General features: G+C 45.8%; 1 protein-coding gene across 1 annotated transcript in view; it reads left to right on the forward strand.

The window, feature by feature from the left end:
- The window catches only part of igf1ra (insulin-like growth factor 1a receptor), an 84309-nt gene that overhangs the window by 45567 nt on the left and 17391 nt on the right, over positions 1 to 21351 (forward strand). Inside the window, exons 3-10 of the mRNA XM_061076991.1 lie at positions 14052 to 14352; positions 15325 to 15461; positions 16535 to 16679; positions 17490 to 17698; positions 17819 to 17945; positions 18720 to 18955; positions 19059 to 19226; positions 20439 to 20646. Coding sequence (XP_060932974.1) covers positions 14052 to 14352; positions 15325 to 15461; positions 16535 to 16679; positions 17490 to 17698; positions 17819 to 17945; positions 18720 to 18955; positions 19059 to 19226; positions 20439 to 20646 — 1531 coding nt within the window. The remainder of the gene's footprint in view (positions 1 to 14051; positions 14353 to 15324; positions 15462 to 16534; positions 16680 to 17489; positions 17699 to 17818; positions 17946 to 18719; positions 18956 to 19058; positions 19227 to 20438; positions 20647 to 21351) is intronic.

Raw genomic sequence — 21351 nt, forward strand, 5'->3', positions numbered from 1 at the left:
GCCGGCTTGTTCTCTGTGCCCGTTTCCTCGGCCTCTCTCCTGGCACATCTCCTCTCTTCCCTCCACTTTTTATGGATTATTATATATTGTATAGAGAGACTGAAGAGATGTGAGGACTTGCTGCTCTCACTAACCCCCACCAGTCACCCAGCGTGCAAAAACAGTCAGGCGGCACAGCACAGCGCTGCCAGGAAACACACTGTATTTAATGAAGCAGATCTGGGAAGTCAGGTATTTTTAATCCTGCCCGCCGAACTTGTCCAAATATTTTAAAAAAAACAACTAACTAACAATTTAGTAGCACTTAAATTGCAGGTACTTGCAAGGTGTAGTTTTGCTTTATTTTTGAAGAAATCGTACTTTCTTGATTCTTGTTGTTCTGGGTTTGAACCCTCGGGGTTGAATGCACTTATTGTAAGTTGCTTTGGATAAAAGCGTCAGCTAAATTAAATTTGCCCGGGAGTGTGATGTATAGGGCTTGAAAAGGCACATGATCTGCCTTCACTTTTTCCCTTTGCCCTGTGAGCCCTTCTGTAAAATGAGAGGGTCAAGGAAACGAAGAGTGGACAATGAGTGCCGAGTGTTTAACACGGAGTCGACAACAAAATACTTTTTCACTGAAGTCCAATCGAAGGCTGTATGCCTGATATGCCGAGTTTTTGTTAAATGGCCTTGCAAATAAGTGCTTTGCTACTTGGTAAAGGCCAAATCCTTTCATGTAATGATTTTTCCATGTCATTTATATTAGTTCACAAAAACACTCCATCCATCTGTTCCTGGCCCGGCCCCTCTGTCAAATTTTAGAACCCATTGTGGCCCGCGAGTCAAAATGTTTGCCCACCCCTTTACTAGACGGAAGAAGGAATTAAGGACTTTTGTGCTGTGCCCTGCTGGTATCTAATCTGTCTGGAGTCCATGCAGGTCAGGCTCACCCTTCTTCATCCCCCTCAGTCCCAACAAACACCTCTCGCCCTGTCCCCTCTCGCCCTCTGCACCCCCCTTGATTCCTTCTCTGGGGCCATAATGACGTTTCACCTCTCTGAGGTGCGAGAGGCCTCTTTAATCCGACTAAAAGCTAATCTCTAATGGAGGGATGGGATCCCGGACTGAAAACTGCATCTGATTGTCGCAGGGCAGCGGCAGGTCAGCTGACTGTCGGACTTACACTCACTTTTGTCACCTCCCTGCTCCATCCTCTGCCTCCGCCCTCTTCAGACGTGGAACACCTGCACAGCACAGGGATCTCTTTCTCCCTTTGCCTTTGAATATCTCTTTGTTCCGTTTACTGGAGACGTATCACAGTGAAGCTTGGATTGTAATTTAGTGAGCTGTCTGCAGGTGAAAATGTCAGACCTGAACTCCTCACTTGGCTTGTGTTAATTAAGAAAGGTTGCTTGACGGGAAAAAAAAGACAGCTTATTTGCAGTGTGTGTTTGTTTGTGTGTATCTTGGCCTACTGGACCACATGCTGACCTATCTGAGACCACATGCTGGAAATGATTGGTAACTAAGTATGATGTGGCGGGGGGGAGACACTCTGAAGGGTACACTCTGTGGCCCTGTGTGTGTGCCACCTGCTGTGAGTGTCACACACAAGCAGCATGTAATGTCCACACTGACTGAGGAACTCCATCAAAGGCATCGTAGGTTTTATTCCTTCATTGCTCTTCCTTTCTTCTTTTGTTTTGTTGCTACCTTCTTCTCTTACCCCTTCATCCTCCTGAACAAGGGAGGTCATGTGAGCAGTCAGGGTCCGTAAAAGGGGCAAATAAAACTGTGTGTGTGTGTGTGTGTGTGTGTGTGAGATGGGGAGAGAGAGAGAGAGAGGAGAAGGAGAAAGAGTACAACGCTCTGTCCACTCTGAAAAGAGGGGTTGAAAAATGGCGAGAGAACCATGATGTCACCGGTAGCCAATGGGTAATGTGGTCTGGGGGACTGTTTAAGGCCCATCAGCTGTCCTGTTCCATCTTCATTGGCTCCTCCTCTTATCCAGTTGGCACAGTATGGCCAGACACGGCCATATCCATAACCTCCCTTGGACGTCTGGCCGCTGACCTTTGACCCCCCTGGGGCTTGTCCTGAGCCCCTTCTCCAAGTATCATGGGCCACGTATATCATATCATTGTGTTGGGCCCTATGGTGGAGCCCTGCCCTCTGAAGTTGTTTTCCCACTGAAACTCGGTCCCCAGACTAAATATGGTCTCCTATCTGAAGATTAGATAGGAGACTGCCGTCTGTTACCTCTCGGTTTCCCAGCTCTCTGTGTCATGACTGCGCTGCTTGTGTTTGAGGAGCAGGAGGGAACGGGAGACTTGCGTCATGGCAAAATCTGATTAACACTGAAACTTTGGGTTGAAACTGAGGAGCTGTGTCTGCGCTGAGGCCCGCGAGTGAAACTTACCGAAAGTGACGCAACTCCCAATTTGTTCAGAGGCTTGTAAACAGTGAGACTTTTTTCACACTCGGCTGCACAGGTTTTGTGCGACGGCCATATTCCGTGGTGTTGTTCCCCAATTACCAATGAGGACAAGCTATTATGAGTTCACTGTTTACTGCAGCGTAATGGCTTTTTAGTGTAATTGGTGCCTCTGCGTTTAAAACGGTAACCCACACCGGCTGTTTGATTGTCACCTTTAACCACTCGGAATAAAGGAGACGTTTAAGGTAATGTAGCCTCTAATTTTGGTGTTCAGGCACACGGTTTGATGTGAAAGGGATCAAATGAACAATATAGTGCATTGTTGGAGGCTGCCGAACGTCTCCCACTGTCGGCCTAATCAGTGTGCAAATGCAATAAAAGTCAGCAGTATGTGCCTTTATCACTCTGTGCTGTACCTGTCCTGCACGCTGCTTTGAAGTCCCTCAGCAGACAGGAAACTAGTAGAACAAGCACTAGAAAACGGTAAACCTCCTTCCGGCCTCTTTCATGTGAAATGACTCTTTGTGTACAACAGATACTGGATCAATAAAGTCTGGGACTGTGCTATCGTATCCGAGGAGACTCGAGTCTCAGCGCAGGCAAGCGTCTGGGAGAATAGTCCCAGGTCTCCGAGCTCAACTGTCCCCGCCGAAGCCGTAGTTTGTCCTTTTTTTAAAAGACGGAGGGGCCGCCACGAAAACAGTAAACTGTGCGTCCTCAAGGAGCTCACTGTGAAAAAGACATTAAATGGAAGAAAAGGGAAACCCTAAATCCAGATGTCATGTTTGATGTGGCTAATCGGACTGTACAGAGAGTCAGGCTCCATCGAGGTGGCAGACACTGAGGCGTTAGAGGGAGATGCACTGGAGAAACAGGCCGAGCGAGTGGCGTTTCACTACAGTCTGTGTGCAGGTGCCAGCAAGCAGCCGGCGTCATCTGACAGAAGAGGAAACTGGAGCCGGGCAGAGACTGTAATATAAGAGATGTATATGACATCCAGCCCGGTTACACGCTCCTTAATATGACCCCGGACGTGCTCATGCACATGCAAACAAACATCAGTCCCAACGTACACATATAAAAAACGTAACCACACTGAAATGTAATTTCAGGATTTACAGTCCACTGACTATCAGCTCCACAATCAACTAATGGCCTCCTCTGTGTTTGCTGAGCACTCCAGTTTAACCTGGTAGGAATGCTCGCCATGAACACAAACTTATCCCCGTCAGCTTTTTAGCTCAAGGCAAACGTTGCCATGCTTAGTCAGGATTAGGGCCCTCCTTGCAGTCGACGTGAAATGAAGATGTGTCATTTTGGATCGAGACGTCATGCCAGCAGAGAGAATGTATGCCGGACGGCGTGCCAGTGTGATGTCTGGGCACCGCGCGCCACAGAGCCTGCAGATGGTCATCTACCGAAATAGACCTTGGCATCAGAACCACTACTATTCTGACGCTCTGGTGATGATGGGCTGAACCAAGTTTGGGCACGGAGTAAAAACGTTACATAGCGCGATGCATGTGGTTGCTTGCAACATTTCAAAGGTCAATTCTAAAAACATGTTTAAAAATTGAGGTGCTGTGGCGTTAGTTCTCTCTGGGCTGCTGCCGGCCTGCAGGCAGGTGGGTACACATCCAGGTGTTAGTCTGAGCCTGCAAACATGCAGCACCTGAGCAAATGAAGGACGAACTTGTTCATTTTATTCGAAAACTTTGTCCAGTGTTGCAAAGTGAAGCCAGCGTTTCATGGATATCATTTACACTTTATACAAACATAAGTCTTTAGTGGTTATTTTGTTCATGTCTTTCTCCTCTATATCACCAGAGAGATTATTGCATGGATTATTATATATTGTATAGAGAGACTGAAGAGATGTGAGGACTTGCTGCTCTCACTAACCCCCACCAGTCACCCAGCGTGCAAAAACAGTCAGGCGGCACAGCACAGCGCTGCCAGGAAACACACTGTATTTAATGAAGCAGATCTGGGAAGTCAGGTATTTTTAGAAGCCACGTTTAGTGAGAGGAAAAATCTCAGAATCTGTAAAAAAAAAAAAAAGAAAAAAAGAAAAGGAAAACATTGCCTACATTGCCTGAGTACTCCCGAAGTTGCTTTTTTCCCCACACTGCCTCCTGCCTCAAACATCTCACTTAGCTTGTCACTGTCGGTGCCTGGAAATGACACGATAATTTCTGCGAGTGTCGTTAGCGAGCTTAACCAAAGGGCTAGAAAACAAACAAAAGCATTTAGAAGCTGGCAGTAGTTCTGCCCCTGCTGAATAGATTGACTGTCACGCTCATTATTTTCTGTTTTTCTCAGATGACTAGATCAGCGGCAGAAATGCAGCAAGGGGGGGGGGACGCACTGACTCACCCCTCATTGGTTAACAGAAGTCACAGAGCACGACCTTGTTCTTGATTTAGAAGTGTCTGAAATGATACTCCAACGTCAATTTGCCTGATAGCATGGTGGGCCTGTTTTTTGACGCGAGTCCTCGGAGTCGGCTGGAGAGTTGTCTGATTTAATGAGGAAGACATTGGCTTCAGACTGTCTTCATGCTGCAGACCCAGTGCGACTCGGGGGGGGGGGGGGGGTTCTGTCGAGGGATGTATGAGGACTCCGGGACTGCTGGCTAACTAGACGTCCGGCATGAAAGTATCAGTTGATATTGGTTTATGTTTCATATTAAGGGCTCTAATTCGGGTTTATGATGGCAATTACAAGTGGAAGAGCACTCAGTTGAGCACTAACTTCCGCCAAGGCCCGACCGTATCCTTAAATTTAATCAGGCTGCACCAAATTGCCCACACTCATAGATCCAGACCTCTAAGTAGATCTGAATGTTGAAAAATGCCCTATTTGCAATGTTAAAGAAAGTGGGGAATCAATCCTGGATCTGCCCTCTGATTGAATCATCTCTAAAAGGGAACAGGTTCTTCCTTCCTTCCCCACGCCCCACCTCAAGAAAATCCATTCAGCAGTTTGTGCGTGACAGTCAGACAGGGATGAGAAGTATTCGTAAAGAAAAAGGTAGCAGAGCATTCAGGGACATTGTGTTCAGCATTATATTGGTAAATTGCCAGTTAAATAAGGTCTCACTGGCTTTTTTCCCACTGTTTTCACATGTCTTTAATAGCTTTCAGACCGTCTAAGTGTTCTCACGTGTGACTGTGCTGCATACCTGTGTCCTGTTAGAGTGCAACAAACAACAAAGCAACAACAACAACAACAACATCAGCAGCAGCTGCAGGGAGGGACGAGGCCCGAGGGTGGAAGGAAGGGGTGTGTGCGTGTGTATCTGTGTGTTGTTGTGACTGAACGCGAGTGAGGGGAAATGCCACGCATGCCTGAACACACAGACCAGCACATAGTTGTGTGAAAAACACATCGCTGGTCTTTAGTGGGCACGGGAGTGGAAGAGACCCAGGAACACTGGGACAGGGAGGGAGCGGGCTCACACTCACCTTTGTGCACGGGACTGAAGAGAGATTTAGCCGAGCTCTCCTGAGCCAGCTGTCTGTGTGAGAAAATCACATCGTGACGCTGTGCTGTGTGTCCCCCCCCCCCCGCCCCTCTCTCTACAAACCCCTCTGATCAGCAGAACGCTCGATCTTGCCGAACATGCGCAGACAGACACTTCTCTCTCTCTCTCTCTCTCTCTCTCTCTCTCTCTCTCTCTCCCTGAAAAGGTGAAAAACACCACTCCAGATTAGATCAGGCCGTGTTGAGACTCTATCACAGGAGCTGTACGACAGCCCTGGAATCCCTGATGTGGTTTTTGCCTGTGGCGGCGAGTGGAGGAAGCATCCTCTCTCTCTGGCCGTCTGGGCTGATGTGGTTTAAACAAGTGTCTGGAGTGATCCACTGGGGGCTCCCAGGGAGGATCGGGTTGCCGGATGAGGATGTGGCCTGGTGCAGCTCAGGGGGCTGGAGGGAGGGAGGGAGGGAGGGCAGCGATCCAGGCCTGCTGTCTCCTACTGTACTCCTGTTCAGCTACCTTACTGTTTGCCGCTGTTCTCAGCTCCAGTAACCTGAGCTCACCGGCACCGACTCGGCACACAGGAGGAAGGCTTTGCATCCCCACAGTGCACCGGATTATTGTAGTGAGCAGCAGAGTGAACACGTTGGTAAATGGAGCTGATGTGGAGATAAATGTAATCATGTCCTAATGGAGCTATGGCCCCGGTTAGACAGTGGAGCACAGGAAGTGGGTGTGATTGACACTGCAATAAACTCCTTCAAAATCACAATCAAAGTGTTATGCTCTTACTTTCCTGAGCAAAATTTATAAAATACAGTATGTACAGTATATATTTAATTTATTCAAGGTGATTAGGGAGAGGCGGTGGACTAGTGGCAGAAACTTGGACTATGGGCAGAAAAGGTCTCTGGTTCGTCTCTGGTTCGAGTCCACAGAGAAACAACAAAAAGACGAACATCCAAAAATTCAATCTGTCCAAAAATCCAAGAGGATTCTCCCTACCCTGTCTAGTGCCCCTGAGCAAGGCACCTTACTCCCCCAACATCTGCTCCCCGGGCGCCGTACATGGCTGCCCACTGCTCTGTGTGTCCTGCACCAGATGGGTTAAAAGCAGAGGTTAAATTTCCCTCCTTGCATGAGTGTGCTTGTGCATGTCTGTGCATGTGTTTGGGACAAATAAATGTATCTTAATCTTAATATTGTTATACAAGTTAAAAAATATCAGTTTTACTTCCTGACAAATACCTTGATTTGAAATTCATCCGTGCTCCAGTACAAACCTGTCATGTTTTCTTATTTAGCTGATGTCCCGGTTCAGGGTCAGCACTATTTACAGGAAGAACGTTACTAAGGCTCGTTGTTGTGCAAACTGCGTGTGTCCAGGTTTTTTTTTCCTTGACTCACGGTTTCCTCCGAAAATCTGTGGAAAAGCTGCGCTTAATCACTATGGTTACAACCCCCCCACCCCACCCCCCAGCGCCTGCTCAAGAGAGGACTTGTTTACCATCTCTCCGCTCCAGACTCAATAACATGTCAGTCATCGGCGTTAGGACCGCCCCTGCCCGCCTGCCATTGGTCCGACAGATGGCTCCGAGTTTTACCCCCCCACACCCTTCCTCCCCCCGACAACCTCCTCCTCCCTGCCTCACCCCCCCACCTCCAGCCCCGCTGTGAATAATGAATGATTTCCCAACTGTCTGTCACGCTTCCTGTACTATCGCCGATGACACAGGGGGAAAGGAAAACAGCATGCTTTGATCTGTAATGAAGAATGACACATTTCATCCTTCATGAGACAGGAGGTATTTTTTCTACGTTTCGCTCCGGGGTTGAGAGCGGTTGATGGATCATTGGAAAATGATATCAGTTTGACCAAATTTCCCCTCTGGCAGTAAACGAGTCACCAGCCTCCGTGTGTAAACAGCAGAGTAGTCTCCTTACCCAGCATGCTCTCCTGCAAGCTGAGCATGACTTGCATTCAGATGGGATGACTCGCTCCTCTTCCTCTTCCTCTTCCTCTTAAAACACCTCCAGTTTGATTCAATAAAGATGATTTGTTTGAGAAACCAGGGAGTGAGAAGCCACCGTCTTGTCTCACACACACAGACACAGACACACACACGCACACACACACACACACACACACACACACACACACACACACACACACACACACACACACACACACACACACACACACACACACACACACACACACACACGCACACAGACACACACACACACAGGCACACAGACACACACACACACACACAGGCACACACAGACACACACACACACACAGGCACACATACACAGGCACACACACACACAGGCACACACACGCAGACACACACACACACAGGCACATATACACAGACACACACACACACACACACGCACAGGCACACATACACAGACACACGCAGGCACACACACACAGGCGCACACACACACAGACACACGCAGGCACACACACACAGGCGCACACACACACAGACACACACAGACACACAGGCACAAACCGAACACAGGCACACACACACAGGCACACACACGCACAGGCACACATACACAGACACACGCAGGCACACACACACAGGCGCACACACACACAGACACACACAGACACACAGGCACAAACCGAACACAGGCACACACACACAGGCACATACACACACACACACAGGCACATACACACACACACAAACACACAAACAGACACACACACAGACACACACAGACACACAGACACACACACACACAGGCACACACATACACACACACAGGCACACACACACACACACACACTCACACACACACACACACACATCCTCTCCAAGTAGAAAGCGTAGAAATCCATCCCTGTTGTTATCAGGCAAAAGATACTTTTTGGGGTCGATGCAGACTGTGTTGAAAGGGAAGGGGTGAGGCGAAGTAGAGGGGGATATGAGTCACATGACCCTGACTCCCGCTTTTTATGCTGCACTTTTCCTGATGGAGGAATAATCTTAATTGTATCATCCTTTTTTTTTTGCTCACATCATGTTTTGTCTGTTTTTGTGGGAAACTGGTCAACGTCCTTCTTTTTTCTGAACTCACATCCTCTCCCTTGATCATGTCTGCAGCCCAAATAGCTTGTTCCTCTCAGGTTTCCTCAGCAATTCCTCAAGTTGTTGTTGCGTAGTTGCAGCAGAACGAGGGATTAGTATTCTCCCCCCCCCTTTGAATCCTCTGCTGTCCGGGACATTCTGCGGATTCCTCACATAGTCCAGCGACTGGAGGATACCTTTAGAACACACACAAAAAAAACAAAAACAAACAGTGAACAGCACTTGTCTGTCTCTCAGGCCTATTAGTGATGCATCCTCCTCCTTCTCCTCCTCCTCCTCCTCCTCCCTTCAGCTGCTTTATTCAACGGCAGACGTAGGGATGCGCCGGCTGCTCGGAGGCAGACTCCTCAGTGCTGATTCTTGTCTTGTTTACTATTGATGACACGGACACGGACTTGGATGCTGCTCCTGTCGCGGTGCTCTGGTGAACAGGAGGGTTATAGGCTGTAACAACTGAAGTACTGTGTGATACGTACAAGATCATAAACATCCCCATCCTTCAGGGTTTGCACTTTAAATTACTTGATTCTGCAGACAAGGTCCACATCTATACTACCAGGCTTTCGTTTTACAATTTTCAAACTAAACAATCTCCCCACACAAGTGGACACACAAGGGCAGAGACATACAAACAAATCGAACATCGCAGGTGAAAGCTCACTGAAGAGGAACTCCATGCCAAGCAACGCTGTGATTTGCTTCAGGAAGTGAATGTTTTATTTGCCTCCTTGCTCGCACCCATTAAAGGTGAATGGGAGGTGAAGGTTCTCCACTGCTACATTTGCATATATGGGACTCGCGTGTTCTGCTGTTAACAGGAAGCATTTGGTTGAATTGTCACAGTGTGAGTGTTCGAAAAATAGCTTGTCTTCTATTAAATCAGCAGAGATGAGCTGTAAGCAAAGACAACAGGGTCAGCACCACTTGTTACTTATTGTCTGCGTTTCCTTCTACCGAGGAAGTTGAGGCCAATGCAGGTTGTTTTCTTCTGTAAGGGAGTCATGTGACAGGAGCCTGATGAATCGGCAAAGTCTCCTCGAAAAAGACCCAAATCACAAAGTGTCTATATCATCTTTTCCAACGTCTCTGATTGGCCCGTCCAGACTAAAATGCAGCCCTGGAGTTTTCAAACTAAAACAAAGCCAGTAGCGTTTTTCAAACTTTAGCCGTAAAACAAAGTTGGTGCATTTCCAAAGAAAATGTAGTTGTGTTGATGTATCTAAAGTGTTCATTTCCACAGTCTGAAGTCCAGTTCCTCATTAATTGCTTTATATAATCTGATATGCACTTTAATAGGGTCAAATACCAACCGGCTGATGCCTCTCATTTATTCCTGCTCGTATCAACTGCCCACTCGGGGGACGACAGGAACGATGACGACTTATCTCGAGAGGAGCCCCTTGTTAGGTAGTCCCTTTGCTTTGAAGTAGTGGAAACCCACAATGCCCGGCATAGCGATGTGTGGAGAGCTGCGGCCGGGAAATAGGGTTGCATTAGGAGCATCTATAAATAGAGGATTGTATCCTTGATACCGCGGGTTGTTTGGTCACACACTGAAACCCGGTTGACTTATATGGATCCGAGGCAGCAATGCGTCCTCCCTTCAGCTTTCTTCTGGCAGAAGGGATGCATGTTTGGAATTTCTCTTCATTGAGGAATCTGTTCAAATGATGCAGAGGGGAAAGGGACCTCCTCCAATGAGGCTCATTAGAGTTTGCCTTGGCTGCCCCCTTTTGGTAGGATTCCAAGAAAATGAAGCCTGGCTGATGTTTCACTAATTTATCTGCTTTTAACACACTAATGTCAGCATCATATTTACCATCAAATCACAGCTGTTATGTGGAAGTGTGTGTGTGTGTGTTGGCATTTGATGTTGTAGCTTTAGAAAAGAGCTTGTTTTGGACCAGATCCAGAAAAGATGCAGTAATGCAAGAGTGGGAGAACATATATACGATGTGTGAAGCTATACATAACACACTAAAGGCCTTGTGGCCAAACTTTATTACTTGTGCTGTGAGGAAAGTGTCGAAAGTGCAGTTACTTCAAGATCCATCTTATCAGGAGACGTTTATCTCAACTTCCTGAGGTGCTGCAGTGTATTGAAAGAAAGGATTGTATAGAGTGTAACTGAACGAGATCTATTTATTTTTGGGGGCGATAGAGCCAAAGACATTTTGTTCTTTCTTTTGTCATAAATAACCTGCACGGTTGGATTTGAATGAATGTGAGAAAGAACGACAAGTATTTGAGAAACTGTCAGGAGTGAGAATGATCATTCCCCCCCCCCCATCCCTTCCCATGTGAAGTGAAACGGGAGTTGTTGTGTTCTTTTTTTTGGGGGGGGGGGGGGGGGAGGGCTCTGCAGCATTCCTTTAGTGCACTGTCACTTTCTTAACCTACACAAATATTTTTGTAAAGCGTCATGAAATATTCATGGCGAGATGAGCTCCAGTGTCGGTTTGGACCAGTGATGTGCTGACACCCGCATTTCATTTAAAAGTGAATAAACAAGCAGAGCTCCTCTTCCTCCTCTTCCTCCTCCACACACAAACCTGCACATGCCGGTGTGTGCGCACGTGTCACACATGCACTCATTGTTCATCAATTACACTCTCATGTGCACGATGAAGATAGCTAAAAGAAAGACGTCTCAGATTTGACAATTGTAGGGAAAGTGTTGAAATGTGTGTTTGATTGCACTTTTGTCTGGGTTTGTATGATTGCGTGTGTGTGCACGCATGTGTGCACATTTCCTTCCAGCTCTGGCTTTGCACCAGGAGGCAGTTGCTAAGGAACCAGGCGAGATGTGCCTCTTATTTCAGTTCAGTTCAGATTTTCTGCCCCTGTGGGGAAATTTGTCTTGCAGCAATAACAAAGGGCCTAACAATGAACAGTTATCACTTAAAGCCCCCAATAAACAAACAATACAAGAGTGTGTGTGTGTGTGTGTGGGGGGGGGGGGGTTGCCACATGCAGAGTTTCTAATATTCAGAGATTTTAAAACAAATGACTTTTGTCACATGTTTTCCTCCAAAGAAACCTTAACTCTTGACTTACTCTTTCCTAGACCAGCTCTGTATCTATTCGAGACAGAGACTCCTCAAACACTCATTAGCAGAAAACAGCTTGTTATACACACACACACACACACACACACACAACCACACACACACACACACACACACACACACACACACACACACACACACACACACACACACACACACACACACACACACACACACACACACACACACACACACACACACACACACACACACACACACACACACATACACTACACACACACAGACTCTCCAGGTGCTCTTTTGTGGACTCGTCTGAAAGTAGGACGCCCCTGCCTGCCGTGTTTCAAGATTACTTAGCAGTGGGAATCATCTGCTTTCTTCTCTGTACATCTGTGTTTCCTGGAGTGCTTCTCTATAAATAGGCTACAGTAAAAAATAAAAGGTTATGAATACCATGTGCTATTTACATCTGTGTCACTGATGAGTGTGTAAACCTATTGTTACTGAAGCGAGCACTGATGGGATGTTCTTGTGTTTTACTTCCTGAATGGAACTTCATGGTAACTTTTTCTCTCCCGAGGCTTGAGGTTGATACTATATCTGTCAGGACACACAATTCATCAACTGCCTGTCTTTACACACTGATTTGGTTTCGACGTGATTTAGCTGCTCTTTGGTTGAAAATGTGGTTTTAAAACAAGAAGTTAGCATAAACTTGCCACCAGGAACCAAATTAGTGTCAGAGAATAGATGCCACTGTGTGTGAGGACATTAGAGGTGATGATTAAGTGATGCCATCTCTGCATTTCACTAAAACAACAGCTACAGATTTTTAATCCCCCTGCGCTGACACTCCAGTTCCTTTTTACCTCCGCAGCCCCCGCTGGCTGACTATAGCTTTGCACCTTTCTTATCCGAAAACCTGACATTTAAGGATTTGAAAAATGTCACAGATTAACATTTGTATTAGTGTCTGCACGTTCATTCCGTCTCCTGTCAGATCTTTCTGTTCATGCACCACTTTATTAGGTACATATGTCACGTTTAATGCAATCCACTGCAACGGCTCAGGGCAATTCCCCTTTTACACAGATAATAATGTTCAGCTTTTAATAGTGTATTAAATTAGCTATATGTTTATTATTGAGGTCGTAGTCTACGGTCGTGTGGAACTGGAATGGATTATATTTAGAGACGTTTCAAATGTTTTGGTCCCCATATTTACACAAAGGGAGGATGACTATTAGAAACACATGGCAGTATAATTCAGTCCAGGACAACACAATCTCTAACTATGACCTCAATAAAAAACAGAAACGGCATTAACAGATTTCTGAAAGAAAAACTGAACATTACAAGAACATGTGGCACAGATGTTGTGGTGGATTTCTCCCTCACTGCACTTTAACCCATTTACTATCTGGCAGAAAATATCATTAATATATCCTGGTTTTCATCCGTCACCTAAATCTATTATACATTTATACTGACTTTTAAAACACAATCCTGCAAATACAGCTGATCATTTTGTGTCTTTTTGAGTTTTATCATCCTCTTTTCTGTCCTGGCAGTCACCTTATGCAACATTGTGAGAAAGGGCGTTATTCAAAATCTTTCTGTTTGCCCAGAGAATAATTCATCCATCTTGATGAAAACAAATCGAGCCCATTTAGGGGGAACTGATATCTCCGAGTGTGTGAAATTTGGTGCAGCTTGATTAAATTAGAGGGGACTGTTGGGCCTTAGTGGAGATTTGCATTGTCTTTTTCTTTGTGGCCTGTTGGGAAGCAGATAATATCATTAATACGTCTGCTTTTCATTATTGACCCTGTTCTGAAGCTACTACAGATGTACACAGACATTTAAATCAAAATCCGTTAATTTGTCCATCTTTAAATTCTTATCATTCTCTATTTTGACAAAATTGTGTCCAGCAGTGTCGACTTTGTTTTTTTTTGCTCCCTCCCAAAACTGACCTCTTCCTCCTTCTTTCTCTTCCTCCTCCTCAGTTTGCCCGGAACACTGCAAGCACGCCTGTACCGACAAGGGGGAGTGTTGCCACAGCCAGTGCCTGGGCAGCTGCACTGAACCCAACAACGACATGGCCTGTGCCGCCTGCCTCCACTACTTCCACGAGGACCGCTGCGTGACAGACTGCCCCGCGGGCACCTACAAGTTCGAGGGCTGGCGCTGCATCACCATGGACCTGTGCTCTCAAGTGCACCTGCAAGGCGACTCTCACTTTGTCATCCAGGGGGGGGAATGTATGCCCGACTGCCCCTCCGGCTTCACGCGCAACGAGACTAATCGGTAAAGACGTGCCCTTCACTTCTACTTTAGGTGTGATTTGGAAATGCTGTTGCCGGGTGACAGCGAATTTACAGTTCATTAGGAGGAGCTCTTGAAAAAAATGTGTTCGATATTTTACCTTATGTCTTGTCAAAATTTCTCAAGGCTTAAGTTTTCTTTAATCTTCTGTATTTAGATTTATTGGCGATCATCACCTGATCTTTCTCATAAAGCGAGAAAACAGGTCATAGTATTTTTCATTTCCTGGCGAGTTGTTCTATAAATAGACATGCTACTTCTCTTTCGTATTCACACACACACACTCACACACACACACGCACTCTACAGCAGCTTATGTGCGCACGGTGCACTTGTGCGTAATGAATACTTCTGTATAAAGTGTCATTGAGGTGAACTTCACCTGAACCCACGCCTCACTCACGGGTTCCTTTCTTAAAGTCGGTGTCAGAGCTGGAAGAGCTTCGCAGTGTGTGAAGATTAAGAGCATGTTGCTCTATTAATGATTCACGTCTTGACTTCCCAGAAACAATGAGCCGGTAGATTTGACAGATTAACAGTCACAGGTTTTAGGACGAGACTCGTAACTGTCAAACACTTCCTTCACTGGACATATTTCCTCTGTTTGACGCAGGAAAACGCTTCCCTCCCTGTTCTGTCTCGTCAATTCCCCAAACTTTCCACGCTGCCGTATATTTTTTTGGCCAAAGCGCTGCTGTTTAGTCTCTGAGGTCGATACGGTGAATCACTCTCTCACGAAAGAGAGAGGGAGAGGGTTCAGATGAGGGCCCGTAAAAGATTATACTCTCCGTGTGAGGGGTGACCCTGGATCGCGCAGTGAATTTATTTGCCTGAATCCCTTGGAATGCTCGGGAGCTCCTGGGGTGAACAAATGATTTCAGGGTGAGTTAGTAAGGTTGTTGTTGTTTTTTTCTCAGTCTTTCTCCTTCTTCCCTCTACTTCTGCCGCACACAGAATGTTTTGCAGCGCCTGCAACGGACTGTGCGACAAGGTCTGCAACTCCCCCATCATCGACTCTGTGGATGCTGCTCAGTCGCTGAAGGACTGCACCGTCATCGAGGGCAACCTGGACATCAACATTCGCCGTGGAAGTGAGTGCATCTGAGCAGAATGCTGCATCACCATTTTAGTGGACTGAACAGACTAAGCAGATTAAACACACTCATGGTTCCGCGCTTTGAAACATTCGCCAACCGAGTACGTAGCTCGTCTACAACCTGCCGTCCAGTATCCTGTAATGCTTCTTTACTGACTACAGTTTACTATCTGTGCTGCAGTACATCTGCTTCTTGCACTTTAACCCAATTGTCATATTATACTATAATGCTGTTTATTTATTGCTAAATTGACAGGATAAGCTAATCTCCACGTTTGATCAAGATCAGTGGTCCCCAACCTTTTTTGCGCTGCGGACCGGTTGGATGTCAGACAATATTTTCTAGGACCGGCCGTTAAGGTTCGGCTACGGAGTCCCTCTGGTACGGCCTCTGGTGACATCGGTAGATTTTTTTTTTATTTAACGAAATTAACTAATTGTTAATACGCGGCCTCAAATTAATTATTGCAAGTTACCAGCAAGACAGACGAACGGATACCAAAGCTCCATTACGCACACGCTGCGATTCTGTGCGCTTTGGAGAGTTTTTTTTGTTATTTAAAATAAAAAATTAATTCGTTAATTAAAAATAATTCCACCGATGTCACTGCAGATATGATGTCGTAAATGGCAACAGAGTTTTTTGTGCTGTTTAGGGCCGCCGTCATTTGCGATCTCCAGCAGCTGATCTTCTTCTTAAACAGACATGCTGGATTCACCTGGTTTGTTGACAAATGGGTCCGACAAATACCATGTGGGTTTGTGTTCAGCGAAAAAGTCACGTGACCGAGACAAGGGTCTTGACATGCGTAAAGCATGACTCATAACAAAGAAGATAATAGATAAAACAGAAAAAATGTAAGTTGTTTATTCTTTCTGTGCGGGGGTTGGGGACCACTGATCAAGATAATACAATTCAGTGCTCTGTGGTATATTTGCATTAAGAGCCAGGACAGTAGCAGTAGAGGTCCCTGTGTGTTTTTTAAAAGAGGCTTTAATTTGCTTTTATTTCCTATGCTATTGGTGTGTGTGTGCGTTTGTGTGTTTATGTTCATCTCCTGTCCCCAGATAACATAGCGTCTGAGCTGGAGAGCTTCATGGGATTGATCCAGACAGTGACGGGCTATGTGAAGATTCGACACTCCCACGCGCTTGGCTCGCTGTCCTTTCTCAAGAGCCTGCGTTTCATCAATGGGCAGGAGCTCATCGACAAGTATGGCCTGTCTGTCTGCGACTGCTCGTCTGTGTCCGTGTGTGTGTGTGTGTGTGTGTGTGCGGTGACTCAGGAATTAGAGGACGTGAGCAAAACCTCAGCCTAGCAGGGAGGCTGTCACCAACATATCATTGAAGTTGCATAAATGTCAGAGGGACTTATTGTTGACTGAGTGTCTGCCCTCGATGGTGGATGCGCACGTTCACACAAAATGTTAGAATCTCTTGTAGCATCGTGTGACATTGTTAGATCATAACATGATAACATTATATTAGATTAATAATAAAAATTATATTTAAAAGTGATTCAGACAGGCCAGATAAGTGAGCGTGGCTTCTATTCTGAACAGAGAGGCTCATGCTCACCAGCCCCTGTATTTACTGTGGTATCAGCACCAGTCTGAGATACGAGGGAAAGTTTTTTTGGTACTGGCCAAAGGGGTCACGGGAAAGTCTGTTGCCCTTCTCGTTGTTGTCTCTCCCAGGATAAAGTTTCAGTCAGAGGAATGCTGTCGAGGATGGCAGACATTCCCTTCGCTCTGCTGCATTACATGGACGGCTAGAGCTCAGAGTGTTAGCACCATGCTGTTTCTCTTTCACTCCTCCTCTGTACAAAACCCACAAACTCAGTGATCTCAGCAGTCCACCTGCGATAGTGCCTGATGCTGCCACCAGGTGGCCAAACAAATCCTGTAAAAATCACATTTTAGTCAAGCTCAGCTTCCATGTTTCAGTGACAATAACCAATACTTTGTTGATCTGTATGAGATGGTTGAAACCTCACTCTTTATTTTCGATCTTCCCTTTTCAGCATGTATTCCTTCTCCACCACCGACAACCAGCACTTGCAGTACCTGTGGGACTGGAGTCAGCACAACCTGACTATTCGAGCCGGACGCCTCTTCTTCCGCCTGAACCCCAAACTCTGCATGTCTGAGATCCACACCATGTGGGAGAAGACGGGGATCAGCGTGAAGCCCGAGGAGGGCGATTTCCGCAACAACGGCGAAAGAGCGAGCTGTGAGTATTTCCACATGAACTTTCACAGTGGGCTCCTCGGGCTCCTCTTCTCATTCTCCGAGTGTAAGACTGTATACACGATATGTGCGTCTCACTGCGGGTCCTGCTCTGTCCCGTCAGGTGAAAGTCACACCCTCACGTTCAAGTCTAACCAAACAACGAGTCACTCGATCAAGCTGATGTGGGAGCGCTACCAGCCGCAAGACCCCGGAGACCTCATCAGCTTCATCGTCTACTACAAGGAGTCGTGAGTACCCACCAGACAAACCACTCCTTATCCCCCGGAACACATATTATACAATTAACTCCACACTGAGGAAGAGTGGATATTGATTTTTTTCATATAAAAACCTACTCTAAGTTAGAGATACTACTTTCAATTCAATTTCATAATGTTTTAAACACAGTATTCAACTCAAACTCAAGTTTTATGGAGAAAAACACTTTAGATTATTGCAGCTTTCTGATTTGAGATTATTTACACAAGTCATTACTGCTGTATCTGTGTGTACATCATCTTGCTGGTAATTTGATTTAATATAGCTTTTATCCGCAAAAAAAACAACCAACCAAATATCTGTTTAGTGTTTGTGTTATAGTTTTCTTCTTGAATTCGATCACAGTAAAGCAAAGTTCTGCCTCAGATGTTGGTAATTAAATTAAAACTCTAACTTTTAAAGCCCCGAGTCTTCCCCCATTGTTTTGAGAAACAATGGCCTTTATTTCAGGCTTGTACTGTCAACGAGAGGTTAATGTCCCCAAAAATATCCGTTAATAATAACTGCATTATATTCTTTGGAAAATGGTCAGTGTTAATTTAAAACATGTATAAATAACGGGCAAAAAGATGTAAAACAATTGGCAAGAGTTGTTGAGATGAATCATATCTTCAAACATAACCTGGAATAAAACAGTTTTGATGAGTTTGTAATGGCTTTTTTTTGGTAAATGTTGGAGATTTCATGTTTCAACTCCAATTATTTTTTTCTAAACGTGCAGCCATGTCTTATGTCTCCACCAGGCCGGTCCAGAACATCACGGAGTTCGTTGGACAGGACGGCTGCGGCTCAAACAGCTGGCACATGCTGGACGTGGATCTTCCTCAGGATGAAAACAGCGAACCGAACGTCAGTCTCCAGCACCTGAAGCCCTGGACCCAGTACGCCGTCTTCGTGAAGGCCATCACCCTGCAGGTGGTGGGCAAACACATCACTGGGGCAAAGAGTGACATCGTCTACATCCGCACACGCCCATCGCGTAAGTTTCCCCATCAGTCTGCTGACACCATAGCTAAACAGTACATTATTACAAGTTATAAGACATTTAAATATGACATACAATGACTTTGTCCCGGTTGCAGCTCCTTCTGTGCCTAAAGACGCCCGCGCATTCGCCAACTCCTCGACCAAGCTGGTGGTGAAGTGGTCGCCCCCCCTGTTTCCCAACGGCAACCTGACCTACTACCTGGTCCGCTGGCAGCAGCAGCCGGAGGACAAGGAGCTGTACGAACACAACTACTGCTCCAAAGGTCGGCATCACTCTACACAAGCATCTTCTTTTTAACTCTTTTCCCACTGATCAGGCTTTCCTCGATGTTTAGAGGAATAGTTCAAGACTTTTGAGGAAAAGGGTTGTTTCCTCTTTAGGGTTGCAAAGGGGCGGAAAGTTAAGCTCGGGAATTTGGGGAATTTTGAAAAAAAAAAAAACTATGCATATTAAACGCTGAGCAATAAAAACATCATTCAAAACTCTATTTTAAAGATGTATGGAAGGCAGCACACGCTGCACGTTGAATTTCAACCCTCCACTCTGCATTCTACCATCACATGCACAGATCATTCCCAGCATCCTGCACACTACAACAGGGCTATGGAGGCCTGCTGTAGTGTCCAGGACTAGTCAGGTAAGTTTCGATGATATTACTGGGGAAAATATATTAGCATGCTGATTGAGGATTGTTCATCTGTTCATCTAGCCTATTTCAATTAATTTATCCATCAATTGTAAAATATTTTCACAGACGATTCAATTGTTTGGCTAACTATTTATATCTCTGGCATTGCATTAGTGTTATTTTACAAACTTTTTTCTCATCTTATTCTACAGAATAATGCCACGTGCACTATCTCATGTGTGGAGACATTTCACTCCTTCCAATATAGAAGGAAAGGCTGTGTTCATTTGAAAATACTGTGCAAAGACCGATGTTAAGAATGACACAACGATGCAGAAGCACATAGTCATGTGTCTGTTCCTCAGGGCTCAAATCAGCCTATGACAAAACAAAATGTTTACATTTCTGTCTGTATATGACAAGGTAAATACAGTTAGTATAAATTACCAACAACATTTCCAGTTTATTCCCGTTAATTCCCGTATATTCACGTTTATTCCCATTAATTCCTGTATATTCCCGTTAATTCCCATGGAAAGTTTCCAACTTTGAATATTCCTGGAATTTTGCAACCCTATTCCTCTTGATGAGTTAGTTGAGAAGACGAACACTGCTCTGTCTGTATGTAAAATATGAATTCATATATTTCCCAAAGTGTTAAATTAGTCCTTAAACATTAAAACCTAATCTGTGCAAGAAGTGTTGTTATTTTAGATTCAGATTTTTTTTATTCTCACCCTCGTTCATGTCTTTAAGTGTATGTCATTTGTCTTCAATTATAGTGAGTGAAATGTTTGTTTTAATGATGCAGGATCACTAAACTCTTTTGTTTATTCCTTACAACAGAGCTGAAGATCCCGATCCGGATCGCAGCGACAGGGCTCACAGACATGGACGACAACACCAAGCCCACCAAGTCCGACTTGGCGGGGGGAGTGAAGGGCCCGTGCTGCGCTTGCCAGAAAACGCCGGAGGAGAAGGACCGGGAGAAGGACGACCGCAACTCTCTGAAGATCTTCGAGAACTACCTCCACAATACCATCTTCCTGCCGAGGTACAGTAAACCACGTATGGCGCTGTAATGTCAGTCACCTCCTGTTTAACGCTCCGGCTCTGTACTTCCTTTTCACGCCTGCCCGTGAAGCTTGTTTTGCCTTAATGGGTCAAAATGAAAAATGAGGTGGCGGCCCCGGGTATGAGGGCTCCTCTGTTGGAGCTGACAGGTTCCAAACACGGGGGTGCATTGACCGGACGGGGTCTTGGCCGGCCTGCTGAGCTCGGCCTTTTTTGTCAGGAAGCATGGCTGAGGAGACACGCTGAGTAGGATCCAAAGCCTTCTTAGCGCTCTTGTGGCTTTCTGTTGCCGCGGCAACAGTGGCAGGGGGGGGACGTTGGGGACCTAGCAGGCAGCAATTTAGGGAACACAAACAAATCCAGGAGAGAGATATGATTAAGGAGTCTGAAGGGCCTAGTTTTGGCTGCACGCTTGTCGCTGCTCAGGCTTTTGTGCGCCACAATGGGGACTGACTTTTGTGTTGCCACAGACGTTTAACTGTTTCAAAGACTCCAGCTTTCTTTCCCCTCCCTCACGCCCGTGTTCACACGTTAAGCCTCTGTGAACCGGTGCCGTAGCATACGCTGGTGAAATATGGAGACCTTTGATATACTTATTGCTTTGCACTCAGCAGGTATCTTATAGATCCATAGCTTGTAAAATGATTACGGCAAAGTTCATCCATTTAACAGTGTTACGCTGCCC

The sequence above is a fragment of the Limanda limanda genome, chromosome 8 (assembly GCF_963576545.1).
Source record: "Limanda limanda chromosome 8, fLimLim1.1, whole genome shotgun sequence".
In the NCBI taxonomy this organism is placed as follows: Eukaryota; Metazoa; Chordata; class Actinopteri; order Pleuronectiformes; family Pleuronectidae; genus Limanda; species Limanda limanda.